The 20,000-nt window shown below is 46.6% G+C and overlaps 1 protein-coding gene across 1 annotated transcript in view; it reads right to left on the minus strand.

The window, feature by feature from the left end:
- LOC126574330 (uncharacterized) overlaps window positions 1–20,000 on the minus strand; it is a 120,425-nt gene that overhangs the window by 80,872 nt on the left and 19,553 nt on the right. Inside the window, exon 3 of the mRNA XM_050234473.1 lies at window positions 16,952–17,169. Within this exon, the coding sequence (XP_050090430.1) occupies window positions 16,952–17,169 (218 nt within the window). The remainder of the gene's footprint in view (window positions 1–16,951; window positions 17,170–20,000) is intronic.

Here is a 20,000-nt window from a genome sequence, read left to right on the forward strand (position 1 = left end):
GCATTCGCAAAGAAATATGACCAGAAACAACGACTTGAGTTCCGGATGGTTTTCACCATCGCATGAAATAAAACTTGTAAATGTAATCAAATGAAGTTTGAAATGATTTTCCATCACTTATAGAGAAAAAGGTTCTCAGTGATGTTTGTTATAGCGGTTTAAAATACAAAAAAACTATTTTTACAACGCAATAAGTGGATGATCATAGTATTAACTGCGACATATTATTTCCTAGTGTTAAAAATGTCGTGGTGTGTATATTTGTTAGTCACCAACAAGATAACGCTCGACCACATGTTGCGAAATCGGCGAAAAACATTTCAAAAAACGACGAAATGTCACCCCATTTGCTGTATTCAGCAGTTTTTGACCCTTCTGCAAATATACAACTTGTTTGGGTGTTTAACAAATATTTGGCTGTACATTACCGCACTATTTAAGAAAATATTTAAATGATTTTAAATAATTTCGACACAGAATTTAAAATTTGTCTGTAAAATGGAAAAAATGACTAGTGATGGGCAGTACTTTAATTAGTGTAATTATTCTTTTGGTTTAGAAAACAAATGATTTCTTTTTGAAATAAAACAACCTCGAAAATCCTAACCCAAACACCGAATATTGTTTAATATATTCATAATATCTTTTACGTGATGTGGTCGTTATCTTTTGCTAATGCTTTCGATTTGTATCAATTAAATGGTTTTGTTTGTAGCACATCAGATACGATCCTTAATTCGATGAAAGGGATGCGATGCATTTTTATTAATTTGAAGTAAAAAATTATCATCAAACATTAAAACATCAAAACAGCCACTGTCACACATTGAATTCGCCGAACAAAAAAAGCTAAGTATAATTCGATTTAAAAAAAATGGTGATATTACACTCCCCCCCCCCCCCCCCCTTCCCTTATCCACACGTGCGACGCGTTAATCGTGGTCACCGATTGATCAACATCGATAATCGTGCTGCTGCATCGAAGCGATATCTGTTTATCAGTGTTAGCCCCTTTGATGGGTGAGTCACGCACACAGCGGACGGACCGAGTAATGAGTTGGCGAGGCATTAGGCGAGACACTAGCTATCTCAGCCGAAGTCTGCCGGACTGCCGTTGCGCGATCAGTTAAACAGCGGACGCCGAGCGTGCCAGAAATAATGAAGCTAATTTGTGTACTGTTTGCCATTTGCCTTGCGGTGCACGCTGGTGTACCACGGAACCTAGCGCCAACCATCGTGACGGAGATGAGCTCGGCACCGACGCATCCGATGGACGATCCGGACTGGGTACCACCGACCGCACCGACCCACGAGAAGGATCGCGAGTACTGGCTAGCGACCGGGCAGCATCGCCTGCGGCAACACCTAGCAGCCCACAGTGAACCGAACGTCCGGGTGGCCAAGAACGTCATTATCTTCATTGGCGATGGTCTGTCGATACCGACACTGGCCGCAACGCGTGTCTACATGGGCGGTGAAGAGCAGGAGCTCTCGTTCGAGCGCTTCCCGCACACCGGGCTCGCCAAGACGTACTGCATCAACTATCAGGTCTCGGATTCGGCGTGCACCGCAGCCGCCATCCTGGCGGGCGTGAAGAACAATTACGGCACAATCGGGGTCAGCGGCCACGTTCCACTGCACAACTGTCCGCTCACGCAGCTGGAGTCAAATCGTTTGACGTCGATCCTGGCGTACGCCCAGCAGGACGGCCGTTCGACCGGTATCGTCACGAACACACGCATCACACACGCGACACCGGCGGTCGCGTACGCCACGGCCGGTGCCCGCTACTGGGAGGATGACACCGAACTTCCGCCCACCGCCACCGACGGTGGGTGCGTTGATATCGCCACCCAGCTCGTGCACGGTCCCGTCGGTCAGAATCTAACCGTGGTGCTCGGTGGTGGTTCGAGACACTTCTATCCATCCTCGACGCTCGATAGCAACGGTGAACCGGGCCGCCGGCAGGACGGACGAAATCTGGTCGATGAGTGGATTAGCGCGATGGCCGAACGGGAACTGCGGGCACGATTTGTGCACGATAGGGTAAGCGTAACGATAAGAGAGACGATTGCGACGACCCAATTATGCTCATTTCGGAGGGGCTGGAACGTGGCCGGTTTTGCTTCCGATTCCTCCGATCTCCGATAGGCTGGACTGGCCGCCATTGATGCCGGGCAGGTGGATCGACTGTTCGGGTTGTTCCGCGGAAACCACATGTCTTATCGTTTGCTGGCGGATCAGTCCCAGGAACCTTCGTTGGCCGAGATGACGGCGAGCGCGCTGCAATTGCTCAAACGCAATGACCGTGGATTTGTGCTGCTTGTCGAGGGTGAGTCGAGGGTGGTTAAGGGAAGTGTTTTGGGTATGGTGAGGGGCGATTAGTGAGTGAGCAACGTTTCGGCTCGTCTCAGAACGGTGCTGGTGCTGGTGCTGGTGCTGCTGCTGCTGGTGGCAAAGAGTTTCGTTTAATCTTTAATGCATTTGCTCATCAGGTGAAGAGGTGGTCGTCTTTGTTGTTGGTCGAGAAGCTTATGCAAGCAAATGACATAATCGCTCGCCGGAGCATGAATAAGCTGATGGATTTTCTTATGAATACACATAATTTTGGGAACTCGAAACTTCGGAGCCGCATGTGTAGTGTACTGTATCAGTGATAAGTACTTGCAGGCATGGTCTGGCTTAGGGTTTGAGAGAAAGCTCGTTCATCTCAGTTACAAAACACAGCTAGGGAATCTGGCTAAGTTTATACTAATTCAGAATATTCAATTGTAATTTAGTAGTCGATTTAAATATTCTTCCTTATTTTTTGAAGCAGAAACTCTGATCAAATTTCGTGCTACGTTTTGTATTGGAGCGAAAAGAGCTGACGAGAGTTTTACATCATTAGTCGATCGAGAGGTTATTGTTTTTACACAATGCAATGTGATTTCTATGAAACGAGATAGAGTTCGACCATAATATTAAATATTGGTAGTAGAAGACTACTTATACACTCGAAACTATTGATACAAGAAATAGATAACGATAAGAGTCATTAAGCATTCGTTTTCGGTATCCCTTAGAATAGGTATTAGGTCTATGAAATAGGTTTTTGGAGTTCATGTTTTGCTCTAAAGAAACCATTTGTTTTCGAAACTAAAACTACATTAACATGAATTAAAATATTGCCCGTCGCTGTGAACTACTTTATTCCATCTTTCAGGAAATTTTCGAATTCCCTGTCGGAAAAACTCCTGGTCCTTTGGAGCAATCTAATCAGCGACACTTTTTTCATAAAGAGCGACAAAACTTTCATAAAGAGTGAGGTGCTGGGCAGCCAAATATTTGTTTAAGCAATCAAACGATACCCCTAACCGATAACTTTTAGCATCCGTTTTCATCAAATGCAATAAGGATATTAAACTTTCCCCCAAATTGGCTTTGTCTCGATGTCTTGTATTCGATATTTTTAAACTCTTTAAAAAATATGTTATAGCCAATATTAGGAGCAGTTACTTCTTGCGTTGTAAAGATCTGTTTGTATTTTACAACACATAACAAACAACGGCTAAAAACCACCACCAGTTATTAGGAGGTGCCATTTTTTTTAGCAAAAACGAAAAACTCATTCATAGGCCTAATACTTCATTTCATTTAAGTTACTGTACACTACAACAATTGCAGCTTCAAAAATACAATGGATCAGTAACATTCAAACATCTAGAAACTATTTTGATTCCATGTGCTCTCTTTTTCTTGATTTTAGATTAGGGAATCTGATTTAAAAACTAAACTGCGACAAACTCCTTTGCATTGAACGTTATTACTAAATTTAAAGCAGCGAAAGTATGAAGGTCGTCCGTCTGCAATAGGTATTACTCGTGGGGTTTGAGTGAGATATCTTAACGCCTGACCTGATCACAAGACTGACGAGGAACATCATCGATAAAAAGCATGCTCCTCAACTTCTCCAACACGAACCCCAGCTTGTAGAGATTTGTCACAAATCATTTTTCATCTGTTGATGTCCTTTTTGTGGAACGGAATCAAAAACGGATGTCCTGTCTGGTGAGCGTTAAGCGCTCATCCGTTCAGCCGTCGGTTATTGTCGACTTCCGAAAAATGGGCACAGCACAGGCAGCACGTCCTGCCGCGGCACGGTATTAGGATCGCGTTCGGGCACAAGAACAAAAGACGACGAACAATCCGAGGTTCGAACGGCCCGCTTCCGATTGACGTGATTGATGCCCATCCAGACATTCACTTCGTAGAGCTGGTGGTAGAGATTCAATTTTTCAAAATTTCCATACGAGAATGTGTCCTTCGTTGTGCGCGCTGGCACGCAACACCAGCAACGGTTGCAAGGGAATTGTTTTAGCAACAGAATCTGCCCGCTAACCCGGGAGCATCACCGATAATTCATCCGTCATTTCCGATTTCTCTTCGCCTCTCTGTTCGATTCGATTCAATATTCCCGATTTCGCAGGAGGACTCATCGATCCCGCACACCACGCCAACCTAGCCCGCCTAGCGCTGGACGAAACGGTAGAGTTGCACCGAGCCGTCGAACAGGCGGTCACGATGATGGCCGGGCAGCAGCAGCAGGAAACGCTGATCCTGGTAACCGCCGACCACTCGCACACACTCACGATCGGTGGATATCCGGTGCGTGGGAACGATATCCTTTCGACCGGTGACTTCTCGCGCCTCGACCGGATGCCCTTCTTCACGCTGACGTACGCGAACGGCATGAGCTACTACGATCACTTCCACGAGACGGGCGGACGGCGCAATCCGGCCACCATGGTTGACCGCCATCACGATCCGACCTTCACGTTTCCGGCCGCCGTACCGTACGAGGACGAGACGCACGGTGGCGATGATGTGGCCGTGTTTGCGCGCGGTCCCTGGGCGCACCTTTTCAGTGGACTGTACGAGCAGCACGTCATCGGTCACGGTCTACTGTACGCGTCCTGTCTCGGACCGGAAGAGTTCGAACGATCGGAGGCCTGCCAGGAGCGGATGCGTGGTTCAGCGTCGACCACCGGATGCTGCTGGCTAGCACTGGCGCTCTCATCCGCACTGTGCCTTGTCTGGCGGCAAGGCGTTATCGTTCAGCAAATATTGACCATGTAGAGCGCCGCGAGGTTTCGCTTCGTGGCGTGAGAGAGAAAAAGAGATGTGAGAAATTAACAATCGAAAACCAATAAACGATAAGCGACAGCGTACGATGCGAGACACTGTTTATACTTCGTACGATTTGTGTTATTTGTTTGTTCAAAATGTGTCCGAAGCTGATAAACATTTGGACATTGAAGGATTTGTTCCTGGGGCATCGCATTGAGCTACCGCTACTGCTGTCGAAGTTTAGTTTGAGCTACATTTCTGGGCATCTAAAGGCCAGGCTCTAGCAACCGCAAGCAAACGCAAGCTGATGCCAATGGGCTCTAGCTGTCAATACCTTCCCCCGGGGGACCACACAGCTGGATCTGGCCATTGACCGCCTCCCTTACATTCCCGTTCCCAGTGTACCGCAATTAATCAAAAACTTTCACTTCGCCTGGGAAAAGTTTGCCAATTTTTCCACCCTTTCCAGGGGCTCGCCGAGGGAGTTTGGAGATGGATGAGGTGGTGGCCTTACGGCAGGTAAGCACCGGTCCAGAGTGGATCGACTGGGCAGTGGCTGGGTGATGATTTGGCACTTCACAATTCCCTGCGGGAAATTGTAATCCTCTTATGAAGTACCGTCATCGCCGGGGCGGCAATCAATTGGTTCGCGATTCGCACCCCGTCCCAAATGGGCTCCCCTGACCGAGTGGCTTCAAAGGGGGAGGGTGGTCAGTGCCTTTAATGGTTTCTAACCAGCCATCCAGCACGCCAACCAGCCAACCAGCGAATCCACTCATCGGCCGCACAGCACAGCGTTCGCTATTCATCATTCCGCGTGTCAAAAAGTTTCCCTCCAAATACGGCGAGCGAAGGAGCGGGCGTGTGATACGTGCAGATTGCTTGGCTGTAACTGATTTGATCCAGCGTTCGAGCAGCTTCCGGTCGAATAGCGCACGTGGCACACGTGTTCCGACCCTTACGCTGGTAAACGGTAAACGAACACAGCCACAACCATGCTGACGGAACACGGAGAGAGTGTGTGGTTCTGTGAGGTTGATTTAAGAAATTGATTTACGATTGCCAGTGGCCACCTCCCTCGGCCGGCTGGCGGAATGATGCATGATGGTTCTATGGGCCATTCACTAGCTCAGTGTGGTTGTTGCGTCCGTGAAATGAATTACTTCTACCATTCGTGGTGGAGGTATAATGCAAAACGGAGCAAGTTTACACACGTGGTGATTAATGGGAGTCTTGTTTGTTTATACAATATCATCAATTTACACCCGACATTCATTCGGGATTTGGACATTTGGATACAAGGGGTCATCGCTAATAGTTGAACTATGAATTAATATGTTTGACGTGTGACATGAAATGGTGAGGTACAAGGCTTATTGTTTCATTGTGTTGTCTATGCTAACGTTTATTTGAAAGCTCTTTTATGACACATCCATTATAATTTATCTCTACATTACAATCTCTTGGATCATTTTGGTTCTTTTAATTTGATCCCAATGATTATGATTAATCGTTATCATGATCAATACTTTTACGGTGAGCTCTAGTTCGTGATATTAACACAGAGAAACGATATTCGGGTTTAATTGAAAGTGTTAGTGTTAGTCAGAGGAAAGTGACTATCGTGCTCTTACTAACCAAACGTTTTAGTACCAAAGTGTTATGCTGAAACCATTATTAAAGACCATTGCTAATTTGTCCTTGATAGCTAACAAAATGGATTATGATGAACATGAAATACAGAAAAATCAATGACAAAATGAAAGCAAATTAAAAGTAATCGAAAAGCAAAAAAAAAAACTAAAGTGAAAATAATGAATAAGAGAAATGAGATCCATAATCTTCATCGCAATAGTAAATAAATTTTGCAAATTCCGCTATCAATCAATTGGCCTAAAAAAGGCCATTTGTTAAGCAGAAACATGATATGCGTATTTATTATCACTGTACTGATATTAAGTAACTTTTATATTATTATACTACTTGGATTTCAATCACTTTGCGCAGTGTACTTTTAATTACCCTGAAAACCTGCAAACTCATCGAATCCATGTTCCGCCCAATACACCCAAAAGCTAAAGACAAACAAATTACACACTTTAAATCGATCCCCTGGAGCTAACAGCGAACAGTGTTCGCTGATAGCACGAGCCGAATCGAGCGAGCCACGGAAGGGCGAGCACATTGTTAAGCATATTATCATTAATGTTAAGCACGGAACCGCCCGTACAGCCGGGTGATCTCATTTTTCACGCCTCACCGTACCAATCTTATTGTCAAACTTCAGTTTAATCCTTTCACTTCCAATCAAGAAACGTCAGGTCATGGCCGTCGACGTCGCTGGTCCATTGCCGCTTATCGCCCTCGCTGCACGGCACCGCCTGAAAATGGATGGCTGGCCTGAAGTGCTTGCCTCGAAGGATCAATTACTTTCACTCAAACAACTCGCCAAAGACGCACCCCCGAACCGTCGGATATTGAAGTTTCGTTCTACACGTTCCCCACGCAAAACCCTCATCGCTCGCATCGAGATCAGCGAGCGACAAGACAAGAGAACTCCCCCGTGCTCTCTGGCCACCTCCCCGAGAGGGGGTCTGGTAAATTTATTCAGCCCGGTTGCTTCGCCCCCTTGCACGATTCTCGGTCGGCCGCAGCACGCCAAGTTTGATATTAAAAATCATAATTAATGATCTTAATTAAAATAAAGCCATCGACGGCGTCCAGTGAGCCCTTTTTTGGTTGGTGTTCCTTTTCTCCAACAGCACCAGAAGCAGCAGCAGCAGCAAACAGGCCAAGTCTACCTCCGTTGGACGCAAAAAGTGATGCCTATCGCGACCCGGGTTCCTGTGATCCGTTTCTGACGGACGGACGACGGCGATTTTTTGCCCAGCATTACGGCTGTCTTGGTTAACTCAAAAGAACGATGGATTTCTTTGGTCCTTTGACTTCGGGTGACGGTGGGGTGGATGCTGGAGTCTGGCCGATGGACTGCAGGTTTGCTCGCGATGTTCGCTTGTTCGCTTCTTTATCCTTCCCTTCTCTTTCTCGGTGGCCTTCTCAATAGCCGCTGCGTGTAGCTGATGATTTCATTTCGTGTAATTAAAATTTTGCCTTCCTTTCCAATGGGGGCGACCGGAACTGGGCGGGGGCGATGCGATGCGTCAAGAAAGTGATGCTCGGATATGCTTACCAAAAATCACGATTTCCGTCCATCGCTACCACCATCGCCAGGGCGATGTTTGAGAATGACGGAACAATCAAGCAAGAAGTCAATTACCCGGGGGGAACGGGGGAGGGAACCAGGATCTGTATGGGGATGAATTATGAGCGAGTAGTACAATGGAAATTTCCATTTTTAAGTTCTAGATTTCGAAAAGCATTGTGCATCGTATGTTATGAGCATTCTTCTCTATTATTTTTTTTATATGTCGGCGACAAACAATGCCAATGTATAGTACAACAAACAACCATCGAAGCATTTGACTGATTGGAGGCGGGATTTGTGCGAATGAATTCTTTTCAAAACAACGCCAAACAATAGGACAACGTTCTCGTCTCATTCTGCTATAAATAGATCAAAGGCCGGCTGGATCCGTGTCATAAATGAATCTAAAATACTTCCACTGGACTGCGAGCAAAATAAAATAAAAAAAAACATTCCACGCTGCGATGTGGCCAGCGACACGAGCGGCGAATAGTCGAGCAGAATGCGAGGAGGCGTTGATAAGAATTTCCATTTAATTGAACTGCATTCTCGCATGAATTCCATTTCTTCCAATCGCAATCTCGCCCCCAGCCGATTGCGATCAGCGGCAGCACGAGAATACGAATTCCATTCCAATGTCCGCTAGGCAAAGCCCTGACGCTACTGCTGCTGTTGCTGCTTCAACGTTTCCGGACCCATTATTGTCGAGGGCGAGGGTTTTGTCGAGAGAGCAAAGCGAGCGCAACTAACTCCTGCGGGGTGGGGATGGGTCCGGTTGCGAGCCCGGCACACAGGACCACGGATTATGCAAATAGAAATGAAATTGAAATCAAGCCTTTGATCAGACGTGTAATGGAATAACCGCGCACATAAAATAGCCTTCAACCGATTCACTCTCCATCCATCCATTCATCCATCCATCGGGATCGGCATTGTCCGGCCGGACCAGGGACATTTCTGCACCGCACCGGTATTTACACAAGACCCGAGGTCAACCACTCCGGATCCGGGATTCTGTGGCGGGTGTGCTGGCAGACGGAGAACCAACTCGCTTCGGACCCTATCAATACGAGCAGTCGGTGGCTCTGGTGGCCACGGAACCACACGCAAAAGTTGTTCCGGCCCCCGGGGGGATGGTGAACCCTGGAAGACGTTCGGTGGATTAATTTAAAGCGTCATCCATGTCCACCTCACCGAACGAGATGGATGCCAATGGTCGGGACTATTGTCTTCCCGGGGGAGCATCTGTCACCTGGCCGACCGGCGGGTACCGTGACCACCGCATGCGGGGCACCGTAGGCATCGACACACCAAAGGCCGAGCTACTACTACTGCTGATTAGATATGCAAATTGATTCTCGGTTCAGCGGTAATACCATAGATTTACCGCGCCAAGAAATGCGTTCGGCCGTTCCGTTCGCGGTTCCACGATTCGGATTCCTTCGTTCCGGAGACTGGATCCGGGTGTGGCGTGGCGTGGCGTGGTGATGAGACGAGAATCGTTGGATGATTTCTCGATTCCTGATAATGAGATGGTCGGCGCAGCTGAGAGATGCCTAGATGTGACTGACTCGGAATCCAATGTGCGGAGAAATGTGTAATGCGCTCGACCGAGTGGAATTAATAGTTTTGTTGAAATGCGGAAGGTACAGCGCGCCCGGGAATCTCACCGTGAACGCGCTCATCCGTGCTCAGCTGAACAGATGGCGTGTGTTGAAGACGTTTGACGTTTGGTTTGGTTGATTAATTAGGAGCTCATTAGGCTGTGACTGGCATCGGTTGCGCGTCACTTTCAAAATTACCAGCCCAGACATACACATTCATGCACCCACAAGGGGCAGATAGGTAGTGAACGCAGAACGGAAGCGAATGGCCACTGACAGCTAGCTCGATCGATGGATGAACCGGCACCGACAAAGAGTGGCCTGTCATTATATCTTGACGCCCCGGGTTTGCACCATCAGCACCATCAGTCGTCGTCGTCGTTACTACCACGGCAAGCCACATCATCATCAGGCTGATACGGCCGTTACCATTTCTGCACGCCAACTGCACCCAGAAGGCTCGGAACCGGATGTTGGACGCTTAAGCGAAATACTTAGCCACACAAGAGTATCCGAGAGACGCCGAGGTGCAACCGACCTCAGGAGTGTTTGTTTTGTCGGCTAATGGTCACGTGATTATATCGCTTGTTTTTATTTCTCACCGTCCAGCCGCTGCCAGAGCCAGCAGCATGCTGCGTGCTGTACCAACTGCGTTGTAAATGGTGGCCAACGACTCGTCCGACGACGAGTGCGGTACCATCGGTACTTGGCGTGCTTGGTTGTGAGTCTACAAGGATGATATTAAATGTAATTGTTATGGATAATTCTTTATGACAGAGTCCTTGGACCCGGGCGACTGGTAGGAGCTGGAGACGACAATAAGCTTTTGCCTTCGGGACGCCGTCCAGACCGCCACAGAGAGTCAACAGCGTGTGAGTGAGAAAGACATTGCCAGCAGTCGTTGCCTCACTGCAGGTCACTCTCACGGTCGGTGTCAGACGACGTCCAGTACGCCACGACCACCAGATGCCAGATCTAGGTAATTGAGCATTTACCCCTTGCGGGCCCCCTTCGTTTGTGCGGTGGAAGAAATCGTGTAAAACCGCGTCCATTTGTGGTTGCGAGCGGGATTATCCCGACCGTGGTGGCGTCGTTATGGTGTACTCGGAGTCGTTGGTGGGCGGAATGTACTGCTTGCTGTCTGGGAAAATGGCATGGTGACGGCGCAGGGCAGTCCAATTAGGTGTTGGGAAATTTAAGTTTAAGCTCGGACCACGGGATTGCCACAAATGAAGTGATTGTCGACGATGTGCTAGTTCTGCCCGAGGAGGAGGAGGAGGAGGAGCAGATCCAATTCATTATATATAAGTGGATAACACATAATCAAATGTGACCTCTGGCGTGGGACAATCCACTCAAGGTCAGCTTTAAGAGTTAGATAAAGTGGAAGTGATTTCTATTGCAGTCATATAAAGGGTTGGGAGGGATGGAAGAGCTTAAAAAGAGGGGCAAAGAGATTAGGTAGGTCAAATGCCGGCATCATCATTAATATTTGTTTAATGGAATCGGTACGGATTCGGAGCGTCCAATCAAAAGGTCATTTCTTTTGATTGATATTTTTATGTTTCTCACATAACAGGCTATTTAAGAATTAGAAATCACTGGACACGTATGCTGAAAGACAAGGGTCTCAAACTCATATTAGCATGCGGGCCGCGGAAGAAAGAAACAGCCAGTCCGAGGGCCATTTCACCACATGGTTTGGAGGTGCTTGGCTTTATTTAATTGGCTTTTTCCTATCAATCCCCCACCGATGCTGGTGTTCGTGGCCAAAGAGATAAGGGCAATTACAAAACTGGTCGCCGGGAACACGGAATGATGTAACTCCATTGCCAAAACCATATGATGGAGGCGCCAGGTAACCGGTAAAAAAATTGTTATTAAATAATCCGGGAATTTTAAACTCTATTATGTGGCGAATGTAGAAATGTTGAAAAAAATGTGTCTTTATTCAAATTATTTAAAACTACTGTCATTGTAGGTTATCAACCTTCCATTCCAACATATACATAGAATTAAATTACATAAAACATACAATTAATGACTAAATTTATCATTCATATACACCGCCTGAGATCCCTGCCGTAAAGAATAAATTGAAACGGCTTAACAAACTTATTAGGTCAGTTTTTTGAGTTGTCCAAAATTAAAACATGTTCGACCGGAAAACTACTTGTTGGGAGATTTGCAGTGGTGTTGTTGACCCACAGGTCGCCGCTAGTTGCCTCCGAATACAAATAATATACATACATCGCTCCGAGGAGAGCATCCATGAGCCATCTACAGGATCCTTCCAGGATAAAACTACAACCGAAGCGAAAGGGATACGGATACGTTCACAGGCAAAGTGGTGGTCCCCTGCCGATGATGGTACGTTATACAGCATGTCAACAGCCACTCGGGCCACTCGGGATGAAAACATCACCCACACAAACACGGTCCATGTTGACAAATTGGGAGAATATTAACTGGTTTCGTGAGACCGGTCCAAACCCGGAGCCGCAGCGGGTATCGAAGGCAACGAGACGGTCCTTTGGTCAAAAATCAAACCCTTTTTCTGCGAGTACCCGGGGAACCCGTTCGCTTCATAACCGATCCGGATCATCGGCAAGCAAGTGACGGTCCAGCGCACGGTCCCCAACGCCAGTAGTTCCGTTGTAATCGCCCCATTATCAGTCAAAGTCAGTCAATCTTCTATCGCGTTTTCCGTCGTGTAAAGTCGTTCGCAGCTGGTCCCGGGGAAGGGTAGAGACCGTGTTGATTTAGTTGACCTTTTTCTGACAGTCACAGGGACACATAAATTCTGGCCACACTTCTCCGAAGGTGCCGGCGATCCGCTTGTCTTCCAAGAAAACGGTTTCTCTTATCGGCAGCCATGAGGTTTTGGCCATTTCTTTGCCGAGGACTCACCATACGGTGAAGGTTTCGAGAGTCTTTTACCATCGGCATGGTAGCAACCGCACCACAACGCACCGCATCAGTAGTGTGAAATATAAACTAATTAACGTCATACGCAGGGGCAACATACATTTTATCTTTCCATGAGCCGAAGCGGAGCGCAGTATCCTTCACTCCAGGAACGGCCCGGGACAAGGCAAGGTATGTGGTGTGAGGGAGTGAAGTATGGGGGTGGTGAAGCGACACAAGATAAAGGCGCCGTTTGCTGAAGGGCTTACAATGTACTACAAACAGAAGGCTACCATGGGACGCCCTAGGCAAGGGTGACACTTTAAGCGTCATGTTGGTGCTATATGACTTGCCTTCTTCTTTGCTCTTTTAACCTCTCTCCGTTTAACGGTCTCGGAGCTCAGTTGGGAGGTCTTGCTTGAAGATTAAACTGAAGTCGAGGATATAAAGTTTACGGGGTTATTTTTTGAAAATCATGTCGAAAAGAGTGCTTTAATTCATCAACTAGAATTGATTGCAGTTGCTGCTTTAAGAAGGGACTGAGATTAATTCGGTCAAGAATGTAAAATTTTTATTGATTTTTTGTGAAAAAACCAAGACACCTACTTTATTTTATCAACTGAATGTCATATTAAAATAAAACTTTTCAAGAATAATATATTCCGTTTTGGGAAAAATTGATTAAAAACTCTATCCCTGGCATGGCATTTCATGCTACGATGAGCACCGGCTTTTAAAACGATGGTTTGGGGAAACGCATTTCGAAGTAGCGAGATGCATTGATTGAGTCATGGATGAAGCGAGGATTCTCAAAGATCAATATCTTTGTATGTTTTGCTTCGGTTGATCAAAACTTTTTACAGAATATTCTTGAAAAAATGATAATTTCACTTTAAATCAATTTAATTTTCACATTTCAATTTTAAATTTCACAAAAAAGATTAAATAGTGAAGCCCCCCCTTAACAAGAATATGAATTAGTTTTACTGGGTAGCTTTTATGCAATCTTTACACACATGGTAAGATGGTCGTTAGAGGCTTTCTTGCTTCAAAAGTACGGTTTCTGTTGTCCATTATCTCCGCATAATGCCTCGTTTGAGCCTTTGGTTACCAAAAACCGTATGCGTAAATGAGCTCTGGCTTTGTATAGAACCACAACTGCTGAACTGTGGAAGGTACCGGTGGGCACCCTAACGACTAACAATGGAAAGCCTCAGCCTCAGAAGCTTCCGTAATCAAGGGTCATTGCAACTCAACAAACAGACAGATCTAGCGCCACGCCGGGAACATCTATTGACAAATGTGGTGGTAGCTAGCAGGGAAGCGGAAGCCACTTCGTTAGCGGAACTGTGCTTTAAGTCGACTTTCTTCGAGGAGCAAGCATCTTCACTCGAGGGGCACAATACACCCACAGTGGCCTGTGACCCAGTAGTGCGATCCCACATCAAAGTGATCAGAGGGGAGGGCAGACAACACCGAAGGCTACGTCACCGAATGGTCGTTATGGCTGTGGCTGTGTTCTGTGTGGCTAGGGAGACGTTAGAGATCTCTCCAGAAGGGGGTAATGCATAAGGGAGGAATAATCGCCATTGTTCAAAGATAAATAGTCGCTCTCGGGGCAGTCTTTTTGAAAATAACACAAACACAAACCCCGTTGACTTGCAGAGCTACCTCGGACGGGGGATGATACAAGCCCGGCTCAGTCAGTGCCAGAATCGCCATTCAAGCAGCACACACTCTGCTGTCACCTCTCAAATGTCTGGCTGCTGTACAGTTGGCTGATCTGCTCCGCGACCGGTCCAAGCTGTCCGGGTTGTTCAGGGGTGTCCAGGGGTGTGCAGGGGTGTCCAGGGGTTGGCACATAAGCTCACACGATGCCGTTTTATCTTATCTCGTTTGAAAAGAAAATCACTTTTATTAAGCACCGTCCAGCCGCTGCTCCGTCTCCGTCCGTAGCGACGTACTTCGCTCAAACGGCAGCCATTCCGAATGGTGGACGGTAGCTGAAGTGAAAGGGACAGCGGAAATCCAGCCAGCCAGCCAGACCGTCAGCCAGCAGATTATGCTGCAGAACGGGAGGAAAGGGGCTTTTGGTGAAGTCAAGTGGCCGTAAGCAATGAGGGAGAGAGCCTGGTTCATTGCACCGTCCGCTTCAAAGGGTGCCATCGTCGTCGGAAAATGAAGTGAAAACAACTCAAACACAGCCCTGCCGCCCCTCGGGAGCACCAAGCATCCCCTGGTGATTGAGAACGAGCACGTTAGCACTGGTAGCACCATTTACTGCTCACTTTCAGCATTTAATTGCTTCGAGGCCTGCAGATGCTCCCGGAGGGCCGTTTTGCACACACAAAAAAGTTCGGAAACCATGTCGAAGCCGAGTGATCGGGTCGAGTAAAGGTGTGTGTGTGGGTGTGCTAGTGGCCTGGAAACGGAACCGTCTGCAGCGTCTGTTAACGCGATGGCGCGAAATGACGTTAATGATAACGCTCATGATGGTGCGCGCTAGCGGCATCGCGTTCGAGGACGCGCACTCGTCCTGTGGCTTCATCATCAAATCCTGATGCAAATGTCATGGATGGCGGCCGTTTATTCGCCAGTCATCATCAGGGGTACGATAAAAAGGGCCACCCGCAACCCACCCCCCTGGGGGCATGAGATGGGGCACTTAATCCGGCGAAAATGCCATTTCAATTGGAAAAGTAATAAAGTGGGTGTGTTATGAGCTGAGCTGAGCGCTCGTTTGAATGATAAATATGTCACGAAGTTTTGGGCCGCAGGCGGTTTTGCGTCGCTCGCCTTTGCTGGGGCCCTTTAATAATGAGTTTATGAGCCGGAAAGATGGTTCTTTCTTTCGATGTTCTTGGTGCGCTGGTGCATGACATCGCGGCGTGGAAAGCATATGATGTCCATGAGTGTAATATGCTGTTAGATGCGTTACAGGAGGTGACACTTTGTGATGTTGAGCGTGTGGTGAGGACGCACATTATTAAATCCATTTGGGAAGGTGTCATTCTTCTTCCATACCATACCTTGACATTAAACAACCATTTGCGTCTTGCAGTAATCGAATGATTCAAGAATTACATTAGTGAGAATTCGTTGCATATTCTTAATAACAATTGATCTGCATCATTTTGGCATTGAAAAATAACTAAATATTAAGCAGTTAGTAAAAAGAGCAGTACATTTGCCTGCGTGAGAGTTAGGATTTTCTTAGAATATTCAAAAGAATATTTAGTGTTATTATGAAGCTAAGCTATCCAAGGCGTATTACTTAAATCGATTTTTTTTATTTAAACAAAAATGATTTTCTAAAATCAAAAGTAAAAATAATAATTAGTATTTGAGATATGATTTTTTTTGTGAGGTACTAAAAGTGCATTCCTCGTTTTTCGCCATGACGAAATTTTTGGAGCAAAGAATTTGCATAAAATTTGGATTGCGGATGGGTAAAAAATGATGCAGAAAGCCTTTGGTGACTACGCTAAGTAAAATAAAAATGTTTACAAGTGGTCAAAAGACTTCCAGGAAGGTCAGGAACGTGTTGAAGACGAAAAACGTTCTAGGCGAACGTTCTAGTCGCTCCGGGGAAACCGCTTTGAAAAGATAGAATAGTTTCAAGCGGCTGCGAAGAAGTAACTGAAGCCCATCCCTAAAGTGGACTTTACCAAGTATTATTAAAGCTAGGAAATCCGTTGGCGCAAGTGCATTATATCGAGTAGGCATTACTTTGAAGGGGACGAAATTGATTTGGAGGAATAAAACAGGAATTATGAAAATAAATCGAAATTCATTTTACTTTCGTGACACAGTAGTACTCTTATATCAACTATTGATTGCCACAATTAGCTATTAGTTTATAGCGTTTTGCATTAGTGCGAGTAAGATTTTTTAAATATAAGAAAAGAGTTTAGTAGAAGAAGTAGAATGAAATTGCACAATTAGCTGAGCTCGATGGTACACCTTTTCTCCATCGACAGTGCTACCATTTTACATGTTGGATCGTAGCGGTACGGCTTCCTCGAGAGGCTAGGTCATTATATAAATCACATTAATTACACCGCAGCGAACGGTGCAACGAGATACTGAATCCGCAATTGAAATTCACGATTTCTCGCATACTTACATCCACCTTGATGCCGGTGAACGGGAAGATCTTCGCCGGTGGATTCTCGAACGGTGAGTACCGATAGAACTCGAGCGTTCCGCGATACCACTTGACCGAATAGAGCGGTGCCCCTTCCATCTCGTACTGGCAGTGTAGCTGCGCCTCCTGACCGCGCCGCACCCACGGTGGTTTGATGGAGAGCGAAAGGTTCCGCAGTCCGCTGCTGGTCACGGACGCTGTAAAAGAGGGAACGAAGATAGTAGAATCAGTGGAGGGGGATGTTGGGAGGACGATGAAATTCCACAGCGGCAGCACCATCACCATCGGCCCAAATCGCGAACAACCGGAACCAAGTGAAAATCGAACGGAAATCATCGGTCGGATGGAATTGAAATTTACATTCCCCAGTCCCACGTGGCCTCGGCTCGAGAGCGTTAATTCTCGCGCAATCTTTTACAAATCCTCTGGCCCTGGCTACGTGGGATCATCTTCGCTTTCTTTACCGAACCACAGAAGCACCACGCGTAACGCGTGCTTGATGGTGCCTTTCTGATGCCCTGAGTCACGAGTACCACGGCCTGCAAACAAACGAACAGACAGACCACCGACAGAAGAAGATGGGAAACGGATCGTGCTGCTGCTGCCCTGAGTATCTTCGACCGAAAATCTCACCAAGCGTCAATCCCTGGGAACGCGTTTCGTTTTCTGTCGAATCGACGGAACTGAAAGGGGCCTATTGACAAGAAGTTTATCGGATTTCATCACTTTTACCGCCCCGCCATCATCACCAACACCAGCACGAGCTAGGATGCCGTTGAAATCTGATTTCTTTATTTTCCAACGAAAGTTCACTTTGATTCCCTTTCTACTGCTCCTCCTTCTCCTCCTCCTCCTCCTCCTCCTCCTCTTCCTCCTCCTCCTCCTCTTCCTCCTCCTCCTGCTCCTCGCTTTCCGGTCTCGGTGGAGTTGAAGAATTGAACGGATCATCACTAGCGCGAACCGGGCACGAGCGTGCGTCACCGAGTTGGAAGAGCACAACCGCCCGGGCATCTCATGCTCCGCCGCCGCCCCGCCCCCGGTGACTTCTGGCACCGGGAGCATTTCCGTTGCCAGTGAATTGATTCTCGACGCTTATCTCTCTGCGAACCGAACAAACGGATCGGGCCATCAAGCCATGGCCACACCCCAACAGCCGTGTCGTTTGATGGGTTTGATTGAAAGGATTTGTTGAGGAAGAAGAATTGAATTACGCTGAGCAGATTGCATCAAATAATGCAAACTGCAAACGGCGATAATTGCTTTTTACTGCTCTCTCTCTCTATCTCTCTCTCTCTCTCTCTCTCTCTCTCTCTCTCTCTGTCGAAACTCTGCAGGGGGGAGCATTACATTCCCAGGATGTTTCACAGTCCATTCAACGACAATCTGTGTCAATCGTAATTGTTCGAATAGTGTTATTGGATTGGCTACACCAAATTAGGAACTAAACTGCGCAGTGGATCTTAGTACTCAGATAAGAGGTGCAGAATAGCTCCATTCCGTTTAGTAAAGCGCTTCAAACAGGAGCTGTTTTACGGTTTTGTTTTGTTACTTTTTTCTACTTCAGCTGTGAATGTGAATGAGTATTGTTTCCTAAGTTCATTTTGGAATAGGAGACTTACTTGCGAAGGGTTTAGAACGAAAACACTGTTCGATTCTCTAAATTGATAGACGCAAATCTCTTATTTTATTTAACGATAGAAAATGTGAAAGAATTAAAAACATCGTTCTCAATCATTCGGCGTCTACTTGCGGTTATTTCAAGATTTTCTTCTTCAGGAAATTCTGGATTTTTCATTGATCAAAAGGAATCAAACATAGGCCATAAAATATTCCCTCAGCTTGCTCAGTAAAATTATAAACATGTGAAGTAAGTAAATGTATGCTTACATTACATTAATTACAAGACATTTATTGAATGCATCATTAATTGCAAACATGTTCTAGATTGTCGTACAATTAACAACTAACATATAATACAATATACAATTTTTTACGATAATATAGCTGATTGGCTAATCGACAGTAGTCCTACAGCAATATGCGTTAAGTATTTATGCTTTTTCTTTCTATCCGTTAGTTTGCATCCACTTGCATAAAATCACGAACAACATAAGATTACTCTATCATCGCTGCTTTCATGTAGCTGCAACAATGTTTCTTTTCTCCATCCAAACCACTGTTCCCCGCTCAATGTGGACACGTGTTCCACGAATGCGTCCCAGCTGTCGTCACGCATTATGTTTGAGAAACCGTTTCGCAATGGCACCGTTGAATCCATGGTGCAGACTAATCTACGGTCTTCCCTTATTTCCAGGAAGGATAAATCCAGTAAAAGGAAACACTATACCAAGGGTGTAGCGCCAAAGTGCTACACAATCTACCAGATGTTTGTTTTCGAGAGGATTAACAAAATTCGCTAAAATTCCTTGCAGCAGAAACCTCTGCAAGTGAGCAGCTGGTGACAGTTTTCGCTGTAACCGTTCATCGTAAGCCGAAATTCCCGTTGCTTCAATTAACACCACATCATTATTGAAAATCCTCTAGCCCTAGCTCTAGCGCTAAGGTCAACAGGGACGTACAGAGCCGACAGAGACTTTCCGCGCGAAAAGCCCATGCCACTGCTTGTCACTGACTTCACTGGCAGCATTATTCCATTCCAAACACGCCGCGGCACCCGCCGAGAAGCCCGCCTCGTACGCTACACGCAACGCACAACAACAAATAAATCCCAAACGCCACTTCTAATTCATTCGAAAACGGCTTCGGAATATCAAATATTGATCATACTTCCTGCGCTCCCCCGCCACGACAGTTCGCGTGTTTGTGGATGCTTTGTCGGTCGTTCGGTCGGCCGTTCGACCGGTTCGTCCATCCATCCGTCCTGGCAGCCGATGGACCAACATAGGTACATGGGTGCTCAACGACGATCGACCGGCCGCGTATCGCGCTTCATGCAGCTTCAGGAAGCTCCCTTGTCCATCGTGCCGATTCCATCTCATCCACGAGCGTGGGCGCGCAGCAGCGTTGT

This window comes from Anopheles aquasalis, chromosome 2, assembly GCF_943734665.1.
Source record: "Anopheles aquasalis chromosome 2, idAnoAquaMG_Q_19, whole genome shotgun sequence".
Lineage (NCBI taxonomy): Eukaryota > Metazoa > Arthropoda > Insecta > Diptera > Culicidae > Anopheles > Anopheles aquasalis.